The 23,722-nt window shown below is 34.2% G+C and overlaps 1 protein-coding gene across 2 annotated transcripts in view; it reads left to right on the top strand.

The window, feature by feature from the left end:
• Positions 1-21,935, top strand: part of LOC132699226 (protein gooseberry-like) — a 28,112-nt gene extending 6,177 nt beyond the window's left edge. For both annotated transcript variants that reach the window (XM_060665831.1, XM_060665830.1), the window contains exons 4-5: positions 9,258-9,972; positions 21,308-21,935. In XM_060665831.1, coding sequence (XP_060521814.1) covers positions 9,258-9,972; positions 21,308-21,413 — 821 coding nt within the window. In that variant the 3' untranslated portion in view covers positions 21,414-21,935. The remainder of the gene's footprint in view (positions 1-9,257; positions 9,973-21,307) is intronic.
• The last annotated feature ends 1,787 nt before the right edge of the window (positions 21,936-23,722 follow it).

Raw genomic sequence — 23,722 nt, 5'->3', positions numbered from 1 at the left:
CTGTATACATATGTGTATGTGTTTCTATTTACATTGTTTTGACTTTGTCTTGACAATAACATATACCCTGTGATATTTACGATTTCTTAACATATATTAATATTTATTGTGATGACGAGACTTTAACTTATAAAAGTTCCCGGTAAATAAAATTCTTATTCTATAGAGAAGCATTTCACATCCTTGATCGCTGATGGCTACTAACGGCTAAGCAAGACTATTTTGGTCATAGTCACGATTCTGCAGAGCTTCTAAGAAACCATTTAACAGGACGAAAAAAAGTTAATCTAAACGCAAAGGTGTGCCCGAGAGAATAGCATTATCGGTCAACTTCCCTTGGGTGCATATACATGCATATATATACGGACTTGAGTAACTGAATTATTAAAAAGAGGTCGCCTCAATATTTAACTTCAACTTCAGTTTATTTGTCCTTCATATTGTAATGGGTTACAACGTAAATGTAATGTTTTTTGAAACAATAAATTAAAAAAAAACATTTAGATTCAAAAATTATGGACCTAAAAATATTGATTTAAACTGTTCCGGTATATGCATAGATACTTAGTAAAGATGTGTATGACATAGTGGTGGGACATACATAATTATAAGTCTAAAAGACATCACTTATAATTAAAAAAAAAACTCGTCAAATGCCGACATAAAACGTGCTAAAATAAAATCAACCGCAACCCAAATCCTACTGAACCAATACCAGCCTTCCGTTTGCACAACCGCGAAGCCAAAAAGTCTGTGTTTGATTGAACTGGATCGACGAAATTTTGAGCCTGAAAAAAAAGCCGAAAACTAGCCATGTCTGAAATTGACAGAAAATCCGAAATCTTAAGGTAATCACGGACCCCACAAGTGGTCGAGCATGACACCACACTTTCCGAGGCACATTCATAAGATAATGACGGTTCATTTTAACATTACCACGTATTAGTGCAGTGATTGATTTTCATTATCATTAAATTTAACAGCTACCGACTGCCGGTCTGGCGTTTTTTCTCGACGCGATGGGTTCGTGAAAAAATGTTCCCATACGAAATTGAATTCTTTTGTTTACTGAAATTTTATTATTCTAGGTAAGATTAGTTTTGGTGTTCAGCAGATGTCTGGTAATCATATAATGGATGAGTAATTCATTAGACGCGTTCGGATACCTATTTTGTTGAACCACGTTGGTGGCAAAAGTTCAATTTTGGCATCGCGTTTTTCTGGTACACATCCAATATATATTATCAGATTTGAAATGAACTTTTTTCGATGTTAGACCAGAAACATTTATTGGGAAAGTCTGACACTTGCTTCAAGTAATTGAAAAATTTATATATTAAAAAAAACAAGTTGGCTGTAATATCCCAGAGAAGAAATCCAAATGAAGCATGGAAAAAATGAAACAATTTTTCAAAATATCTTTTATTTTCCTTTCCTCGGAATTTCTTAAGACCGAAAAGTGTGCAGTTTTTCTCTAATTTAAATTAATTTAATTGTGAATAACAAAGAGCATTTATATGTACATTATAAGTGACAAATTAGAATAAAAAGCTTTGTTTAATAAAGTTAGTAGCAAATATTAGTTTCCAAAAAGAAGAAAGCTGTTCGAAAACACTAGTACACTAATTCAGAATTTCCTGTTTTTAACCATTTTGAAATTATTATAATTTTGAGAAAATTTCACTTTCAGCATCTTGTATGTATCTGCCAGCTATTTTAGTAAACTAATTATTTGAAGTTGTTTTAGTTCACCTATGGGTAATAAGTATTATATATTATAAGTATTACTTCCCCACATGAATTTGACATCTTTAGAAAATATTTTGCAAAACTTACGGTCCTTAGAACTGATTTCCATTATGACGGATTGGATTTCATATCATTCACAACCAAAAACCGGTAAAAGACAATAACAGTTTTTCTATGAAACGCGAAAATTTCCAAAAGATGTATTATTCTATAAGAAAATTATATGGTTTTGCTGCAAGACTCCATTGCTGATATGGAATTCGTAACATGATAGAGCACTTTTATTATTTTAAGTCACACCACTCTCATGAGGAATGTAATTATTTTTAAAAGTCGAACCTCATACACCTGCACCAATGAACCTGCAATATATATGTATGTTTGAGGCAGACTATTGTTTATTATTACTACAAAATTTTAATTTTTACTTTTAACGTTAAAAGCATGATGGTTTCAAATTAAAATTGAAAATTATTTCTTACGCTCACTAAAACAATAAATAATATTCTCCTTATAAACACAGTGATTTTCTATGTATTTTTTCTCCTATCTTTTACTCAAAATTAGCAATTGGAAATCAATTCTTATAAAATCTTTATTGCCCATTTAGCAGTTACAATTTTTTAACCTACGAGTGGTATTATAGTCACTAATAACACCACAAGGCAGCGGATTAATGCAAATTAATATGTTAAAAAATAAACCATAAGTGTAATGAAAAAAGGATGATAAATTAGTCTGGTTAAAAGTCACATTAAATATTGAAAACATAGAAGGAACATGGACAAGAAACTCTGGAATAATTTTTAAAAACATATACATAATCAGAATATGGAGAAGAGAAAGATTTAAGAGCTTTTCCTTTATATGACATGCCTAGCTCAAGAACAACTCTTATCCAGAATTTTCTTAGGACTCTTGCTCACGAGCATTATAAATTGATTGCCAAACAGAACTCGCATATTTCAGCAGTGATAGTGCTAGGGCAGAAAACATCCCTAATGATGAAGGTATTCTCCACTTTTTTAAAATTCAAATGGTAAGCTCAGCAAAATCACTGATTTATTTGTGATTTTTTCTACTCTCAACTCTAGGGATTTATCCAACGTTACAGAACCAATACAAAAGTTGAAACCAATTGGACTGCTCTTTCAGAGATTGATAGAAGAGAATCAGTATTAGATCAGGGAAAGACATTAAAATAGTAGATAGTGATTAAGAGTGTCTTTGATGTCATTTAGAAAATAAGGTTTACAAATGACCTTCTTGTGGTGCACCTAACATTAGAAGGATGACAGTTTTAGTTCTACCACTTGCCTAACCTAGTTAATAAAACCAACTGCATCTAGCTGACGAATAAAATTTTATGATCCACTCTATCGAAAGCTTTAGCGGACATCCACCAGTTTGCCCGTGAAGCAAAAATTTCGACACTGTTGATTTCCTTTTAATGAAACCAGTTTTCAGTTCAATTAATCCTATTAGAATATCATTTTATTATTGTCATCATTTATACTATCCTAAAGTCAGATTCAGAAAATTATTTTAATACCAAAAATATAATGACGGATAATTTTTGTAGATTTTTTTAAACTATGAAAAATGGTTTACTTAAACCAATACAACACAAAAAATTAAGAATTTTCATAAAATGGCGAACGCGATGATAACGGGTCCGTTGAAATGAAACCCGCGGACCCTAAATTTCTCTCTACGGGCCTGCGAGCACCGTATCACATGTTCCGGTTTAACTTTCCTTAAAACCGAAACGTGAGAACTATTTTTTCGGTCGGCGTTGGCCAGCGTTTAGAGCCAAATTAAAGCAAATAAATTCGACCGCCTTTTTGTGGGTGTCGGCGCGTCGCGTTAAAAGGCGGCACTAAAAAAATAAATTAGTATTTGTTTTACGAATGTTACGGGCAAAATCGATCGACTTTGGCGTCATTGACAAAAAAGTGGCCGCTAACCACGCTCGAACGCTCGATATTTCAAATTGAAACCATTAACGTTCGATAGCGTCCGAAATGTGGCCGGCTCTAATGAAAATAACGTGTCGCTATTTTTTTCTCTCTCTATACAAAGAAATTCAAATTTGAACCCACCATTACGCTATCCAAAACTACAGGAAGTACAGGAATCATTAAATTGGACAGAGTCGCTGATTTACAAGTATTAGAAACTGTTAAAATTCTGATACGACTTTTTTCTGATAAGCGACAGCACTTCCTGATCTGCTATTCGATGTTTCGTCTTTTGGCTACCGTATTCAACATTTTTGTTTCATATGTTGAATTTTTAAACTTCTGTTCTAAATTTTGTGACGTATTTTTCTTTTTTTTTTCTTTCCCAAAGCCACAAGTATATTTTAAATGAATGTCAAATTTTTGAATAATCTTTAGCTAAGCTGGGAGAATTTCTATTAATTATGGAGGCAAAATACTCTCTGACTGGGTCGTCACTTTTTAATAACTTAATGACATTGATAGTGATCTTAATGTCAGATTTTTCTTTTATATACCCCTTTTAAATGCTGCCCTTTTTTATTGTCTCAATGTCCGAAGAGAGATACTGCAATCATAAAAATCGCATCAATTTGAAAAAAATTCTTATAAAAATCTGCTTCAATAAAACAAAAGTTTCTCAAGCTAGCCTAAATTGGATATTTCATTTATACATGAAGAAAACATATATTAATTTTCACATATACTGTCGTCACTATCAAAAAAAATAAAAATAACACCAAAGAAGCTTCACAAAAAATAATCAGACAATAGCCGATCAGGTTCTGTTAAGTCCTGACTCCATTATAATAGATTTATGGATCAGAGAGGATCTAGGAATGAAAAGATCCAGATTATTATTTGTAGTTATTAGATCTTGTGCTATAGTCTCGACCGATGTAAAAAATTATCTCGGTGACTATAGAATAGCAACAACAGTCCAATACAAACAACGAACAACAGTCAAGATCTGGGGAATCTTAAAAAGAAACCTGGAGTAATAGTGTTTGTAACATTTGGCGTAGGTTGCCCTTTGTTCCTCAAATCAATAAGGTACTATCATGTACATCTAAATTTGTTCGAAATTTAGTGCCCGTCCCTATTTAGATTTTGTCTCTCATTGCATTGCTCCAGCAAAAAAACTATAGCCGCATTAAACACGCACATTAAACACGCAAAAAATTCACATTTCATTTTGTTAGGTTTAGCGTCTTACGTCGATTTTTGCATTTAAGAAATTAATAGCAATACGAGTAAAACCAAAATAAATATGAAAATAAGACAAAAGGGTTTTTGATTATTTATAAATGTCAGTTGACTTATTAGTCTCATATACTATTACGCGCAAAGTTTTAATAATTCGTTTTTCCTTACTAAGAAAGGCAGTTTCTATAAAGCTCTGATAAAATCATCTGTCATATGGAGTTAACTAACACATCAGAAAAAGTGAAAGCCAACTAATGTGGTATTATAAATAAAAGTTGTTAAAGGACATATTACTATGCGCTGAAACTAGCAGCTCTATCCCAATTTAAGGATCTCGTTAGTTTTCGAAATTTGAATTACCCTCTATACTTCTTCGCTCTGCGTAATTACACATCGTGGTAATCTGACGCGAACTGGAAAAAAAGCAAAAACAATGTTCGATTTTCTTTTTTCCCAACACTCAAGTCGTTAATAATAATTATGACTATTAATCACCGCATAAAGCTCAGAAGCGTTTAACATTAGGATCGTTAATTACATCAAATAGATAAATTTATAAGTTCGGGGCATAATAATAAACCGCACATTTCGATTTGCTTCACGCCTTTTATCAGTCACTTTTATTAATGCCGTATTATGTTGATGAATTTGTTAATATTAATCAAAGACCGCTGGAAAAAAACCGAAGGCTTCACTGGGTCCTTTGTGCCAAACGTTTACGAAATGTTCCGTGATGTTATTAACAATACACGTGTTGTGCACGTGTCCGTATAATTAATACGTCTGTCAAAATCGGCTGTCATATTGTCTGTGTTGCCAATAACAAATTGTTCGAATTTTTTCTAGCGCATTTTGCATATAAAACGGATTAATACTTATAGAGGTACGCAGTTTTGCCCAACTATTCATGTATCAGCGTTTCTGTGTTTAAAGGTTACGCAATGAATTTTTATAATATTAATATTCCCAAATTAAAGAAAACAAAACAAATGTGTTATTGTCAAATTCTTTATTAATGATATAATATTATAATGATTAATGATTCAGCTAAATTATAAAATTCATTCAATAAACAGTACGGACTATTGTGGCCAAAATTCCTGTCGTTCAGGAACTATTACTTTATTTCCATATTGTTATATTCTTCAGTCAAACTTAAACCTTAAAGTTAACATAAAACCGCAACAAAATATGGAGGTATCCATTTGCGGATAGACTATTATTTCTGAAAACTGTGGCTAAAGTATCAATAACATCTTTTGCGGGTTTTAGTTTTAAAAGCTCTCTCTTTCTCTCTATGTTTCATTCGCACTCATCATTTCTAATATAGGCAATTGAAAGCAACCATACGGAGCTTCTGTATATATTTTAATGTTTGCTGTACACATTAAGAACGTCCACAGACATCCAACAAAATCATATACTTCCGAGTACCAAACTGCAATCCAAAATAAAGAACCTTTAGGCAAACGACTTGAAATTTTAAATTTTAATCTCTCTCAATGATAACACACAAAAACTTTTATTTAAAATATGCCAAAAACCATCATTTTGCGGATTCTGTGAAAACGCGAAGAGTTTAAATATCTTCAATTACCAACTACCGAGTTCTAAACATAAATCAGAACGTTTTCACACATCGAAAATCAGTGCTACCGCCTAAAAACAACAAAAGACGATAAGCAATATGGTACACTACAATAATGCAATGTATCTGTATTTTCACGTCTCCGCGTCCTTCATTGTCAGAATCTCCCCTAAATAAAATTTTCTCGCTCACTGCTATGGATAATGAGTAGGAAAATGATCTCTTCGCGACTTCATGTGAAAGCACCGTGCTAACCTTTTTTGAACGGGTTTCATTTGTACCAGGACCGACGAATTTTTGAGAATCTAAGCCTATAACTTTCAAGCTGCTATCAAGTTTCATATTCCTACATCAATCTAGTCTTACACCGGGAGCTTCGAACTGACCTCTCATCATTGGAACATCGAAAAGAGGCTGCGAATTAAATAATTGAAAGTAATTCTCCAAATCTCACCTCGAATGTTGGGGTTTTATGTATTTTTCATAGATATCAGCAAGCAGCGTAACTATATATTATCACAGCATAGAGATTATATCTTAAAGAATTTTTCTTATATAATTTTTTTTGAAATCATCAACTTTTCGTTGATTTTGGAAAAAAGGTGGTTGAAAATGTGTTCGAAGATCTTGTTTTGAAATAAATTCTTAAACCCAAAATTAACCTCGATTGTTTGATTATTAGGATCGCCAATTCTGTGCCATGTCTTTGTCACAATGCCATACGCACAATGTACTATTTTTTTTAATGGTAAAATCAACTGAAATACACCAATGCATAATAGCAATAAAAAGGCTGTCGTATTTAAAGTCAGAGAATATCAAAATAGACGAATTCCCCACATTTCTTTTGTTCGTCTGAAATTGTATTTTATTTCCTGTGGAATCGAGCTTTCATCTCTTCCGTTTCACACAAATATGACGGCCCTAATAAAACCGAAAAACAGTGTTGCCGTTGATAACACGCGTACGCTTCGAACTACACGCTACCTTAAGTAATTGCAGATCCCGGACGTATGTTCCGAAAGAAATTTAAATATTATCCGGCTCACAATGCAAAATGCCTCTTAATGGACGGTTACGGGCGTACGCGGCTTTTACGGATACGTTCGTTCGAATTTTTCAAATTATAACTTCCAAACTGGTAATTGGGTCGCATACGATGCCGAAACAATCCAGCAATTAAGTTTTTATGTTTATTTAATCGACGACTTTTGTGAGTTACAGTTTTTATATCGATAAATGTCCACTCTATTAATTGCCATTTTTCCATCAAAACTACTCTAATCTGTTGAGTTTCCCTAGAGTAGGATATTATGATTTTTTTAATTTTCAAAAATTTTCACACCTTTGTAATTATTTTCTTCTTTTTTTTAAATGGCGTTCAAGAATTTTGAGGTGAATTACATATTTTTTGTGGTCATTTTAAATAATTTGTGAGTCTCTAGTTTAGTGAAATGTTCCTCGTCAGTTTCGTTTCCCACGGGACCGAGACACTTCGGACATTTCCGTGATATTACCGCACGAGTTTGGGAGCAATCGGGTGTTTTCGAAGATATTACCGCACTGCCTGAATTTTGACGTTTGGCAATTCTGACGGTCTTGTCAGTGAATATATTCGTATTGTTTTGCAAAAATGTACCCAAAAACTGAAGGTCGTGAAAAAGTATAGTATGCAACACGCGTTGATAATTTTAAGTTTAAATGCCGTTTACCACAGTTGTTGCATAGTATACTGTTTATACGTCCTACTTAAAATTATTAATAACATTGACATAAACCTTGTTGACAGTTTTTTGATATATGTGGACCACGTATTTTTTTTAATACGCTGTTCAGAGGATTGTCTTCCTCTTCAGCATAGTTTCAAGCAAATCAACAATTGCAGCTCCCTAAGTAATAACTTGCAACTTAATACAGCCAAGTGTAATATAATCTCTCTTTACCACCTTTGAGTGCAGCTGTAAATTGTGTGTTCTAACTTAGGAGTAATATTCAACTCGAAATTATTATTTGTTCCTCATGTTAATAAGGTACTGCCAGAAACCTCAAAAAGCTATAGATTTATTATACCCATTGCACCACCGACTTTAAAAATATAGAAAAATGTTGTATAACTCAGGTCTAAGTTGGAGTATACCTCAGTAGTTTGGTCTACTGGGTACAACTGTCGTATTAATAGCCTGAAAAAATTCAGCGTAAGTTGCTGAAGTCTGTATACTATAAGTTTAGTTTAGGCTTTTCGTATACAATATTATTAAGTAGATCTTAAATAACTTGATCGATTGTTCTGACCTATTACATGGACAAAATTTTCTGGTTCCCCTTATTAACTCTAGACATAGTAACACATTCTTTCTGTCCACACCAAGAAATAATGTTTTAAAAGTTTCACCTATTTTCTCAATGTGCTGCAAGTACCATGCTCAACACGATCTGCACTTTTTTTTCGCAATTTAAGGTAATAACATTATTGCCCTATCAACTATAATTATTTATTTCAGTCTTTTCCCATTCTCTTGCTATTTTATTAGAGTTAATGTTTATGCTAGGCTACAACTACTTATTAGTTGGGCTTTATGCCCGTTAGGTAGACTTTTTTAAATAAATAAATAAATATTAGTCAAACGCTGTCGCCAGTCACTGTGATTTTACTTGATGATTAAAACGAAAATTTACCAAAACCACCAAGCTTACGTCCATAATTTTTGTTGCAGGACCCACGTCTTCCTGCGATGAAAGCGATACCGAATCGGAGCCAGGAATCCCACTTAAACGTAAACAAAGACGATCGAGGACCACCTTCACCGGCGAACAACTAGAAGCACTCGAACGGGCGTTCGGCAGGACCCAATACCCCGACGTATACACGCGCGAAGAACTAGCTCAGAAAACCAAACTTACCGAAGCCAGAGTGCAGGTGTGGTTCTCCAACCGTCGGGCTAGGCTCAGAAAGCAGCTCAATTCGCAACAGCTAAACGCTTTCAACACGATGTCGCTTCAAAGCGCTTTCCCGGCAGCGGTCCAACATCAATACGAAGCGGCAGGAGCATTCAATCAGACTCCGTGGAGTACTCAACAAAGTTACTCGGCTCTGAGTTCTTCGCTGGCATCCAGCGCGCCTCTCACATCGAGCACTTCCGCGTTGCCTCATTCTTTATCCGCTGCGAGTTCGAATATCGGTACCGTCAGTGCCAGTATCAGTACTAGTCCCCCAGCAGCGCAGAACGCCGCGTCTCTATACGGTGCGTACAACTCTAGTTCCCCGTTGGAGAGTAACGGGGTTAATCAGTTCGGGTACAATATGGCCCAAGTTTCACCGAGTCAGCATTCGGTATCTCCGCAGCAGACTGCAGTGTGGGCTAGACACGCGGCTGCCACTCAGAACAACAAGATGGCGGAAAATTTGAGCAGCTGGCATGAGAACTACAGGTAGGTAATAATGATTGCTTATAGATCTATTACATCCGCTTCATTTGGCAATTAGTAATTAAGGACAAACAACGAATATCCACTAAACAAACTGAAGCAAAATAAGCAATAGGAAGCCCGATGATTGGATTAGAATTGATGAATTTAATCTGTTTAAGTTTAAACAATTTTTAAACACAACTATTATATATACAAGGGCTCTTATGTTGATAATACAGGCTCTTTCATAACAAACATTAAAATGTACACGCCATTAATTGATTAGTAAGATTTTGGCATTCAATATGGCCAATGGCACTTCGTAGCTTCGACAGTTTTCAATTTGGCCGCAGCATGTCCTCAGCGATATTTTTTAAAAATTGTCGTTTATAAAAAATGGCCCAAAATTCAGATTAATATATCAGGGTCATTCCTTATATATTGACAACCCACCTGCAAGCGTTCTTTATGGTCGGTGATGAGCTTGGCGTTTTACTCTATATTGTCACATTCATTTCGTCAGAATAAAGAACTGAACCACCGAAGTGTAATATTTTTGTAATTGGGGCTTTTTTTGCAATGAAACACCCAGTATATACGTCCGCATCTTTAAAGAGCACATTTTTACGATTACAAAAATAAATACATTGTCTGTTTCTCGATTCTGTTTCTCGTTTTTGAGATAATGAGTCGAAAAAAAAATTAAACTATGGAAAACTAATTTATTAATAAATAACTTATTTACAACTGCTCAATATGACCCCCGTTTCTATCAATTCAATCTCTACAGTATCCTTCCAGTTTATTCAAGACTTTAACGATAAACTGCAAGTGATTTTCATTTGTATCGTTAATGTAGTGCAGAAGTCGTTCTTCCAGTTCTTAAATAATTCCAATAAGAGGTTCCTAAAACTAATTTTTTGAAAATCCCCACAAAAATGACAAGAGGACAATTTAAAACCGCTTATTAGTCTTTAACATTAGTTGTTGAGTTAGCAACAGTTTCTGTGAATATTAAATTTTTGGTGCCATATGTATTTCCTTCCAGTTTCACTGCTGCAATTACTCCTTTAAACATGCTAATAACGGATATTAAGCTTATTTATATCAAAGATAAATTTGTTTACAAAACACGTCACCATGGCGAGTTGATTGCAATATTTTGATTTTATTGCTTATACAACGAAACGCAGTGATAATAGATATACCATTGCTTGGTACTTTTAGATGGCAAATTAATTGCTCATTTACGTGCCAATATAAAATTTGAGGTGTGCCATTTAAAATTCCCACGTAACATGGATTTTTTTATCTTGCCAATTGGGTCTTATCTTATGAACGCATCACGATAAGTTAATTGTCATATTATATTATGATAGAGCAACTTAATAGAGAATCGCTACCAAAAATTCAAGTTTTTAGCTGTACGGGTTGCGAAAAAAATTATTATTCTAAATCGGTTTGTTTGCTGCCAAATTTTTTTAAAAGTATTTTTTATCTCCGAAAATGTTCAAGATAGGTATGTACTTGTTACATTAAAAAGTTGTAGAATATTTTGCAGAATTTAAGAAACGAATGTTGATATACTTTTGCGAGCATATCTGGCCTCACCGCATGTATAAGTAACCAACATTTCAAGTTTTTATCGTAAGTCATTCTCCATAAACGTGTACTAGGACACTCACCTCAATCTCTATTCCATTGCCCTGCAACTAACAAAATACCCGACGCCGTAGCCTTTGAACATTTTTAACTGCGTTCTCCAACCCATTCGCAAGAAATCTCTAGTCGTCTGGTGACTATATAGGAGTGACGTCGATCGCAATCACCTTCGAAAGTCCAGAGTGATTATTGCCGTTGGAAAACGATACGAAATAAAAGGCGATACAATAATTTCCCCCGTAACCGCTTATTACAGCGAGGATCTCGTAATTTGACCCCAACGATAGCTCGCAATTAATCAAACGCGAATAAATAATAATTCATTCCGGTAGCTGGGCGGCAGTTTTTAACCGTAAGTAGAGAGCGGTACCATCATACATTAAAACAACACCGTATAATTTTGCTTAGCACGATTTTCATTGATTGCGTACCCAAGTAGTACCGGCAGAGGATTTATTTCAATGACAAGCTCCGGACGGAGTCACCAGAAGTTTGCGAAAACGCAGGGTCGGCTAGTTTTGCATTTTCGATTACTGGAAGCGGATATTGTGAAAGATGTAAGGTATTTTACAATATCAAAAAATAGCAAAATATTGCTGACATTCAGTCACGTGGAGCAGAGAATAACGACGCTTCTTGAGAACAGGCGCATTCCTTTCTTAAGTTTCAAATAGCAATACGAAAAGAAACAAGAAGAAGAAAGAAAAGTTAAGATTACGACCGGACACAATAACCCAAAAGCTTAAATAGGAGGACAGGCTAATATTAGAGAAAGAACTGGTACCATCATGGAGTAGCTGTTCCATCTAACAACAATTCCAAAATTGGATTAAGTGCTCTGAATTTGGAAAAATTTAAATACTAATCATATCAAAGTAATACGTACTATTCTAAATATTTGTGCGTGGTGGTAGACAATAAGGAAAATGTTAATGTTAATGTTAGGACATTGCCAGTCAAAGAGAGTTTAGCAATTAGGAAATCCAATCTAACTATACATAATATTGAATAGTCTGCACATCAATACAATACACTTTTTATTCTTCGGAGTTTTATTCTTGGTATAAAAATTATGTAAAATCTAAACCTAGGTCTTCCTTACTAGTTCAATACCACTCAAACAAAGTTGGTTTGTTCTGAGCTTGCGGTAGCAAAGTTGTTAATATTAGTTTTTGTGATTTGTTCACTGAGTGTAATAACTAATTGTTTTCTTATTTAGTTGCAATAGTACTGCCATCCGATTAGTTTGACATGGTTATCGGCCATCAATTTTTTGCAAAAACCACGAATCCTCGGATAAAATCAACTTGTTTTTAAAGTTTTCTATGTCTCTGCAACTTTACTTCATTCGAGTGGTACTGGTAAAGGTGGTACCCAACACCGGCAGCTCGAACCGACTCTGTTGGCTAGGTAATTGGTACCTTGCCTGTGCAATGCGCAGCTTGGCGTAATTAATTTAGCGGAGTTGACTAATGAAAGCCCCAAGGCCCCTAACAGTTGGAGCCTCTGGCGCTGTAATAATTGAGCATTATTAATAATTTAATAAGCCAACGTATTACTTTGTTTGCTCATTTTCTTTTTGAGTCGCAACCTTTACGAGTTGAAAACAATACGTTTACGTTGGCAAAGGTGCGTCTATTTAATGGTTCGTATTATTTTGTACCCATTTTCTTAATGCTGACGTAAATGTTAGCCGAAACTAAGTGGTTTGCATGGTCCAGCTAATAATGGGTGCTTTTTTTCGATGTATAGAACTTTAAGTTGGCATTACTGTTCAAGATGGCGACCAATTTAACAGCTGTCAAGTGATTTATTCTCAGTTTGGTTTGGCAATTCATCATGAATTCATCAAGTAAGGCATAGATTCGTCGAATGGGCCCAAAACGAGATTGCCGTTGTTCCCGATTATCATAAGCGAATTTTGTTTAGCGATGAAGCGCACTTCTGGTTGAATGGCTATGTCAACAAACAAAACTGTGTATGTCGAAACACCGTTACATCCAGAAAATCTGACTGTTTGGTGCGCTTTATGGGCTGGTGGAATCATTGGTTCGTATTTCTTCAAAAACGATGATGGCCAGAACGTTACAGTCAATGGTGATCGGTATAGAGCTATGATTACTAACTCTTTCATTCCTGAATTGAATAACCATGATGTGCAGGAGATGTGGTTTCAACAAGACGGCGCAACATGTCCCACAGCTCGTGCCACAATCGATTTATTGAAAGACACGTTTGGTGACCGCCTAATTTGACGTTTTGGATCTGTGAATTGGCTTCCAAGATCTTGGGATTTAACACCGCTAGATTACTTTCTGTGGGGCTATGTAAAGTCATTGATCTATGCGGATAAGCGACAAACGCTTGACCATTTGGAAGACAACATTCGCCGTGTTATTGCCGATATAGGGCCACAAATATTGGAAAAAGTCATCGAAAATTGGACATCCAGATTGGACTACATCCGCTCCAGCCGTGGCGGTCATATGCCAGAAATCATATTTAAAATGTAATGCCACAAGATTATCTTTCGGATAAATAGAATTCATGTCAATCGAATAATCCATACATGGAAAAAAAACACCCCACTGACGTGTAAATGCAAGATGTCGTTATCAGCTTTATTTGTGTGTCGTTTGCTTCACACGTTTGACCTAGTTTTGCGGCTGTTTTTAATTACTCAAACTTACTAGTTTGTTTGAAAGTGTTAGGCAGTGATTCAGTAGAAATATTAAGAGAATGTCGAATTTGAATTGTCTTTATTTTATTTTTAAATTGCACAATATTTCTGCTCAAGTTCGACAACCTCTTAGTATTTCAACTCAGGTTAATACCATAAAAACACGTACGTTTTCCTACAAAGTATATCTATTCACCAAAATTTTAGATTGATATTATATCCGATATAAATTTAGTGGGTTTTCGATAAGTTTTCGAGCTGGCCAACAGAAACCTCGTTTATTAAGTTATAGCTGACTAATCAACTGACCGATCTGGTCAATCCAATTAAGAGGTTGCCAAGCTTGTCAAGAGGTATAGGTTATTTTTTATGGATTCCTTACCCACAATCTACAGGGTGTTCGGAAATTGAGTTTCGAAACTTGGAGGAAAGATTCAACGTGGTAAGTCATGTAACAAAAATTCGAAATCGTAATATTTTCCGAGTTATAGTTTGTCAAAATTCATTTTTTTTTATTTTATTTTTAACACAGTGGGTTCAATTCTCATCGGAATAAGCTGGAATTTTACACACAGCCCTGATTTAGTAAAAGTCATCGTTACAAAATAAAAATGTTTCAGAAATCTGCCACTAGAGCGCACTTTACCTAGAATTTTTTTTCCCTGTATTTTATTTATTTACAATGATATTGCAAAATTGAACAGATTACCTTAAGCAGAATCACAAATCCTCAGAAATTGTTACTCTTGTTTTGAGTGGATAAGTGTTGTCGTTTAGTCATAAATCGACTTTTTTATTCTCGGCCCGAATTTAAATTTACAGATAGGTGATACTGAATATCGCGATATGCATTTCTGTTACGGAAAAGTAAGTGAAAATGCAGGCACAGGCGACGTGCACTAAATTTTTCAAAACAGTATGCTACAAATTAAAAAAGCGAAAGAATGGCATGAATCAATGCAATAACATATTTATGTAACATAAATACATCTAACATTTTCGAAAATAAAAAATTATTAATAATAATCGGCAATTAAACAGTATGCAACGCTAATTACTATTCATATTCAAAATGCCCATCGTTCATTTCTATTGATTTCGCAACCGTTTATTTTTTTTGCCGTAGATCATTGATATCTGTTATAGGTACTGTTATACACTAAAGAATTTAAGTGGCCCCCAAAAAAAAGTCCATCGGATTAAGGTCTGGTGAGAGAGGCGGATAAGCTAGGGGTCCGCCGTGACCTATCCATCGATGTTCAAATGCCTGATTTAAATACCTTCGTACAGCCAATGTAAAATGGGGTGGAGCGCCATCTTGCATTAACCACATGTTTTGTCTCCACTGCTCTTCTAGCAAAGGTGGTAGTTCCTCTTGGAAAAATTGCAAATACATTTAAAGAAAACCGACGCTGATAGTTTTCTTCAGGTTTTGCATGTGGGTTTTCCCCTGATGTATATTTCGAAAATTTACAATGGTATCACGACTGCATTCACCCTCGTCAGTGAACAAAATGACATTTAAGAATTGCGGGTAATTTTAAATTTCTCCTAAAATTACTTTCAATTGCTCATCACCCTTATACAGTGCTTGAACCCTTTGCATATGAAAGGGCCGAAGATCGTTTTCAAGCAAAACTTCCCAAACTGTGCAGCAAGTAGCGGTTCTTTTATACCTTGGTCTCCCTTTACTGATATCAGGTTTGAATGATCCTTTTTCACCAAGTCTTCTATGTATGTTCATGGATGTCTTGAGATAAGCCTTGATATAAAGCCGTCGTGCTTGACCTGCATTTCCATTTGCTCTTCCGTGGCAAAATTGCATATCTTGAATATTCCTGATGGACTAGAATAGTAGCAGTTGGATAATATGCTCTTTTAATAGAAATTATTTTTTAACGGATTGTGACTTTTTCAAATTTCATTAAGTCCTGTTAGGTAAAATCGCATTTACAGGTAAAATTCGAGTCGAGAATAAAAAATCGATTTGTGGCTAAACGATAACACTTATCTACTTAAAACAAGAGTAACAATTTTTGAGGATTTGTGATTCTGATTAACGCAATCTCTTATATTTTGTAATATCAGTTCAAATAAAAAAAATACACAGAAAATTTTAAAAAATGTTCTATGTAACGATGTAACGATGACTTTTACTAAATCAAACCTGTTAAAAATAAAATTTAAAAAAATGAATTTTGACAAGCTATAACCCAGAAATTATGAAATTACTATTTCGAATTTTTGTTACATGACTTACCACGTTGAATCTTTCCTCCAAGTTTCATATCTCAATTTTCGAACACCCTGTATAAAACCGTAAACGGAAGCCAACTGGCTGAATGATCCTGGCAGTCGTAGCCAATAGCATTAAAAAAAATCCTTCAGCTCAACTGTTCGAAGCATTCTCAGCTACCTTCGAAACTGCGGAAATTGTGGTGGACAAACTGTCAGAGTACCTGGAAATAGTCTTGTCAAAAAGCTGGCTATCGTACGAATCTGTGCTGGATCTGCTCTACTGCAAGCATTTGGCTAATAAAGATTCCAGATCAGACACTCCTACTGTACTGTCTACCTTATCTTATTTGCTTATTTGGCTTTGCGTTATGTGCTTATGTACTTCACAGATCAAATGTTGAATTCACTTCATAGAAAATTATTTTTGCAAATATGTTCGTAAACCAGGAACAAGTTAAGACAATTTTCTGAATCATTTTGTCTGCCGTAGTCCTGTGTTTTCACAACAATAACAATTTGTCATATTTGAGAGCTGTCAGAATCAGGTGTCTCACTTCGTGTGAAAACAAACCTATAGACGTGCTACTTTTATGCCGAATCGACTAACCAAACGAACATAAGTCAAAGCGTAAGAGATAGGTACCTACATCGCAGATTTCTCGGTACCCGGACACTTTTATGATCCGACACGTAAGAGAAATAAACTAAAGAACCGAACAGTTCTTGATAACAGCAGAACGACCGTAACTTCGCGCGCAGTTAAATTAACTTGGGCCACGTATTGAATACAACAAGAGAACGCGCCATTGTTAAACTAGGATATATTAATCGTAAGTTATGTGCAGTTTGTGTTTTGACGTCAGGAAATTCGCTTTTGAGTTTCTCGCGCCTGCGGAATAAATCAACGCGGTATGCTGTTATTTATGGTACTGTGATTGGTACGTCTGAGACTTTGTTTGCTGATAAAGCGAGGAGACGTGATTTAATGAAACTCGGGTATATGGTGTTTCCGCCTGAGACTTTGTTTGCTGATAAAGCGAGGAGACGTGATTTAATGAAACTCGGGTATATGGTGTTTCCGCTTTTACTTGGTTAGAAGTATGCGTATTAATTCGCCTTTCAGAATGTTCTAGGGGTGTATAGAACACTTCAGTTTATTAATTTATCAAAGAAACTTTCACAAGCTACTGTAATATTTCTTATAAAACTTCTGGATTCATCCTGCGTCGGTTTTTGCTGAGTCGAACTTGCTGACGTTTCGCCAATCATCCTGTTGGCTTCTGCAGAGCTTAACTGAAAATGAAACAATTTGAGCTAAGCTTCTTCTTCGCTTCTTCGGAGCTTAACTGAAACTGAAACTGTTATAAGCTTCAGCAATCAATCAGCAAGCATCATTTGTTTGTGGTATATGTGAGCCCACTGTCACCAAAATTTGTTTCCCTGCGCTCTATATATGTTACGCAAAAAATTGGCCTTGTTTCCAAGGAAATCTGAAAAATCTTTGCTTTCTTTATGCAAATTGAGGTAATGTCAATAATACAATTTCATTTCATTCATGTTATAATTTCTTTTAAGGAACGTAAGGTGATACACCAAGAATTACAAGATAAGAACTAGTTTGATTTAATTACAATAAAAACTTTACAGCACAATTGAGTAGATTTATTGCCTATCATATAAATGCTCTTTCATAGCACGTGGACACCTCTTTCTATGCTTAATGCAGTTACTCTTGATTTTTGGACTTACCAGATGTCGTAACACTTTATTGACATATTCCTCGAGTAAATAGTCAATCATATATTTCGGTAGTATAACACAGACACAGATTTTAGAAGACAACTCACTAATACATTGATAAAGTCTGTTCATAGATATAAGAAAGTGACTAACTGCGACGAATTAAGGAAAGACCAGGCCAAGCTGTAAGAATGAAATATGGACGAACAGGTCCGTACTTTACTTAGAATTTAATTATTTGGTGTTTTGTTAGGAAAGGTACTAAACAATATTTATTTATTTATCTATGTATTTATGTTTAAATCTAAAATAAAATTACAAATTATTTGTATTACCTATTATCGCGATCACCGCCTGTTCTAATTATTATATGTTCTATTTATTTGCAATATGGATATACGATTGTTGTGCTTTTTCTATATGTTTAACAGAATTTGCCCAACTTTGTGGAGGGATGTTAAAAACTTCGGTTTCCATAAGTTTGAGGACATTGAAGTTTACACGGGGAAAAACATTGTTGCGACGAATGGCAGATTTCAGTTGGTGCCAAACATGTTCAATGGGATTAAATGTACAGTGGTAAGGTGGAAGCCTTAAAACTGTATGCCCTAGATTTTTTGTAGGTTTTGTAGGTTCAAGCTTTGTAGAACCTCAATTAATTGCTTTTTGGTATAATCTTCGTGAAAATAAATGTTGTTATTATACATGTAGTTTTGGATTGTTGTTTTGCGTGACATGAGGAAGGGGTTTTAGTCAACTGTCTACTGTGATAACTTGCATTGTCCATTACAATTACGCTATTGGAAGGAATGTTTGGAACTAGTTTGTTTTTAAACCAACTTTCAAATAAATCAGGGGTGGTGTTTTCATGGTAATCCAGAGAAGAATCTTTAATATTTTTCGCAGACAGAGAAAGGCCATTTGGAATCCAACCATCTTTAGAGCCAGCATGCAAAATAGTTATTATTTTAACTCTTTTTGATCCCGCGTTTGTTTCACACTTATCAGTTGAGTCAACCCAACCCTTTTCCGGGTATCATAAGTGTCGAACCAGGGGTTTCATCCAAGTAAATAATTGGCCTTTATTGTTCTTTGTAAATCTTAATTTATTCTAGATATTCCAGTCGCCATTTCCGAATTCTAAAAGATTCCATTAAAACTCGCCTTTTGTCATTTTTTTTAAACGTATAACCCATGTGTATGGTAGTTCTGCCACATTTAACACCGGTTTTATCTTTTTCGAGCCTACTAATTAAGATATCTAAAATTTTACGCCGTATTATATCTTGATCACTTTCATCTACACTCGAGAAAATGTCAGCATCGCTTCTTTTTTTCCTCGCTGAAATGGGATTATTCACAATTTTCCATACAGTTAGTTGATGTTGGAATTTTCGTCAATGTGGCAGTTTCTTCTAAAGATGCTTGCTTGCTGGCACCACGTTCGATGAGAGTCAAATAAACATTGTTTACAACTTCCTTAGTCTCAATAGAATAGTGTTTTCTACATTTGGGCGGCAGCATCTCCTGAGATACACTAGACTCGCACATATTTTGCATAATTCGGGCACGATTCAGCACACGCTGTATTACACACGAAATGAGAATGATTACTAATAAACAAACTAAGTAGTATACCAAACCAAAGAATATTAAACACAGGTAGGTATAAAATTATTAATTATTAAAATTAATTATCCCATTCAAAAGCAATTGGTCACTTTCTTATATCTATGAATAGACCATACCCGCTATGAATGCCGAGCGCTCATACGTGATTAAAAGATGAAAAAGTCAAGTTAATAAATGGTAAAGATAAAGGTAAATTTTTTAGATTTTTTTGTTTATTCGCGAGTCTCCAGATTTGAGACAAAAAGTTCTCAAGCCAACCCGAATGGTGCGAAAACTCAATTCTCCACGTAATAAACTTATATTAACGGCAGCCGTTTGCGATAAAGCAATTTGTCGACCCCATCGTGAATGTTATGCCAAAGTTTGCGATGATATCTAACTGATTAAATGAATTATGGGATAAATTTGATTTCACATCAGTTGGCCTGACAAAAACATCGAACATCCAAAGTTGCAATATCATAATGGTCGTGAAACTTTACAGCAGCAATTTCCTTAATAAAACTTAATCCACAACGCGGAAAGATCTTATGTTTCAAGTTAAACGAAACACCTGGGCTGTGTGTTAACGCGAAATATTGGACTCTTAAAACTAATTAATGTTTCCGAGAACGATTGATTTTATGGTGGTACATGAAAGAGTCACACAATACCGTAAAACATTCCTTTTACAATCGGTGATAATGTTTGTTAATTAAAATATCATACACTTGTCCCAAATATAGAAAACCACAGGATATGAATGTTACTAAATTTGAAATCATTCATTCCAACTTTCGACTTTAATTGCGAAAACGAAAATGCGCTGGATTTTTTTTAATGTTTTTGATGGTTTGATTTTCGTTTTACATTATTTTTACAACAAACTAGTCCTTTACAAAAATTAATTGCTTTTTTGTTCATTATTTTAAATCAAAATTGAGCAAAGAAAATGTATCAGGTTATATATTATATGTGGTTGATACATGTTTCGGAGACTAATGTTTTTGCTTATAGCCATAGGAGTTTCTACTTTAATGCGCAGCATATTTTTGAGTTGACACTTTTTATTGAAGGACGTAAAATAAATGTAATAGGGGAGGCTCTACATATCTTAATTAAAGTTTTTGTAATTTTAGTTTACTCCAACGACATTTGGCAAATTGTGGTTCATTTCGGAAAGCAAGTTCATCAGTTTGTACATTTTATTACGAAATATTTAAATCAGTATATTTTTAATTACATTTTTCTTAATTGCAAACTAACCAAAGCAGTTCATCGTGGTTCAAATATCACATTATTTTTAATTTTATTTTGTTCGTTGTTACCAACCAACCAAAATTTACGAAAGTGCATTGTGGACTTTGTATTTCATTTTTGGTATTTAATTTATAGTATTTCAATTTTATTTTTTCTTTGTTGCAGTTTATTCGCCAGTGGTACGGCGTACGGGGCTCATTCACCCACCGAAGCCAAATCTGGTTACCCTTATTTTGGTGCAATGGAAATGTGTTCGAGCCGAGTACATTAGACGTTAAAATCCGACTGAAGCAAGTTCGGATTTTTTTCTGTAATTTGTAATATAATAAAATATATTCGATGGTCGTATTAACCAACTGTAAAAATCGAGTTTTTACTAAAAATAATTTTACGATACGTTAGCTTTAAATTAATTAAATATGTACATACTATGCCCATTTAATTTATGCTCTATTTATGCGAGATTAGTGTGTAAATTTGTTAGGCATTGTTCACAGCTGTGACATTTCGCCCAACGTTTCCTACATAGTGTAACGGATCGTTCCGCAATAGGCCAACAAACGCAATCTTTAACCAAAATTTACTTGTAGTTTGGTATTTACTTTGAAAGCTTTAGTATATTTTCTCATATTTTACTTAAACTTATATGCTTTATGTTCCTTTAAAATGTATAATAGACAATCAACGAATTGATTTCAAAAGTAAATGCTATGTAGATATTTTGTTGTTATTTAATTTATGTAACTAACTTTTTTTTACAGGTCCATTTGAATATGTCCTAAATAATGCTGGGTGTTGTAGAGAGCAAAGTGTAAATAATAAATTTTATCCTAAAGCTATGAATTATTATTTACTTACTGAGTAATGCAAACCTTCGCAATACTTAACATACTAGAACTTATTTTCTAAGTACGCAATGTTATTACACGAAGTCCGATCAAGATGACACCCAATAAGACAATAACAAGAAAATTAACAAACATAATGCGCTGTGTGACCAAAGAATATATTTTGTAGGAGGTAATTGACTGAAAAGACAAACATATTTCGGAATTATTATCCAAAGATTTAACTTGATTTTGTTGTTTCAATCAGTATAAAGATATACAAAAAATTACACTCAATTTAATACAATATAAGTACTGCAAAAATAAAGAGAAAAATAAACAAATACAAAGTAAATGAATATTTCTGTTACGGCCAGAATGTCGGTGATTAGGATTCAGCGTTAAGAATGATCCGTATCTGTACCATAAAAGAGAATAATAAATGTGATGGACCCCATTAGCATAAAGATAATATCTGCAATCTTTTAAATAATTACGAATTAACAAGTGAAAACGGTGAATGGTAAAGAAAAAAACAAAATGATCCCTAAACGGAATGAATATTTAAGAATTAAAAGTACAGAGCCTTACAGAGCGATTGTTTAATGAACGATTGACTTCAAAAGCTTATCAAACTTGTTTCATAATATGCTTTTCTCCGGCCGTTAGTTTTTTCGGTATATTTTTGCAAAACAACACGAAATATATTCAGTGACATGACCGTCAGAGTTGAGAACGTCGAAATTTAATTCAAGGATATTGAAATTTATTTTGAATATATACATATTGTTGAGATTTCTGTAAAATGCTCAATTTTGTTGTCTCGATTCCTTTTTTTCTACGACAGTCAGTTTTTGGGTGAAAACCGATTGCTCCCAAACCAGTGCTGGAATATCCCGCAAATGTCCGAAGCGGCTCGAATCTGCGGGACAAGAAAGTCACGTGGTAAAGTGACGCTTCCCGCACGCTAGATCGGTGTATTATATAGTATATTTTGCAACAAGTGCGGTAAGAGGCACTTGACTCACGAGTTTTTAATAAACGAGTGACTTAAAAAGTTTACCGAACGTGTTGCATGCTATACTTTTTCTACGTGTTTAAATAAAAAGTAAAAGTTTTCACTAAAAATCAGGTAGCAAAAATATCTATTGCTGTCGCTTCATATTTTATGGAGATTGTATTTATAATTTTGAGATATTCCCAGATACTGCTTTTAAAGTTTAATTCATATAAATTTAAAAAATTTGACGCAATTTAATGTTGCAAACATAGGAATTTCTTAAATAAACAACTATAATCGAGATAAACGTTCCTTTGCCACCCACCAGCATTACGTCACACTATACTTTACTACCTACAGGAGCACAATCTCTTGCTGCTTAGATTTATCTATCGATGCAAACTATTCATTAATCCCTCCTATATAGTATCGCAATACATGATTTGCAAATAACAGTCTTCAATCAAAATGGTGCAATCTAATGCACCAGATGACAATAAAAATACGAATAAAATTATTTCTGAAATAATAGTAATAATAAAACATGCATGGATACGCACTACGTTACAATATTTCAAAAAACTTTCGCTCGCCATTTTGGTTTGTATATTCCCTTAAAGACGAGATACCCACTAAATTTCAAAATTTATAAATTATTAATGTCCTACTCGCATACTTGCACATGGATAATTAAATATATATATATATATATATATATATATATATATATATATATATATATATATATATATA

This window comes from Cylas formicarius, unplaced genomic scaffold, assembly GCF_029955315.1.
Source record: "Cylas formicarius isolate icCylForm1 unplaced genomic scaffold, icCylForm1.1 PGA_scaffold_3__17_contigs__length_32017465, whole genome shotgun sequence".
NCBI classification, from domain to species: domain Eukaryota; kingdom Metazoa; phylum Arthropoda; class Insecta; order Coleoptera; family Brentidae; genus Cylas; species Cylas formicarius.
Note: the sequence above shows the minus strand (reverse complement) of the source record. Positions and strands in the feature narration are given on the sequence as shown.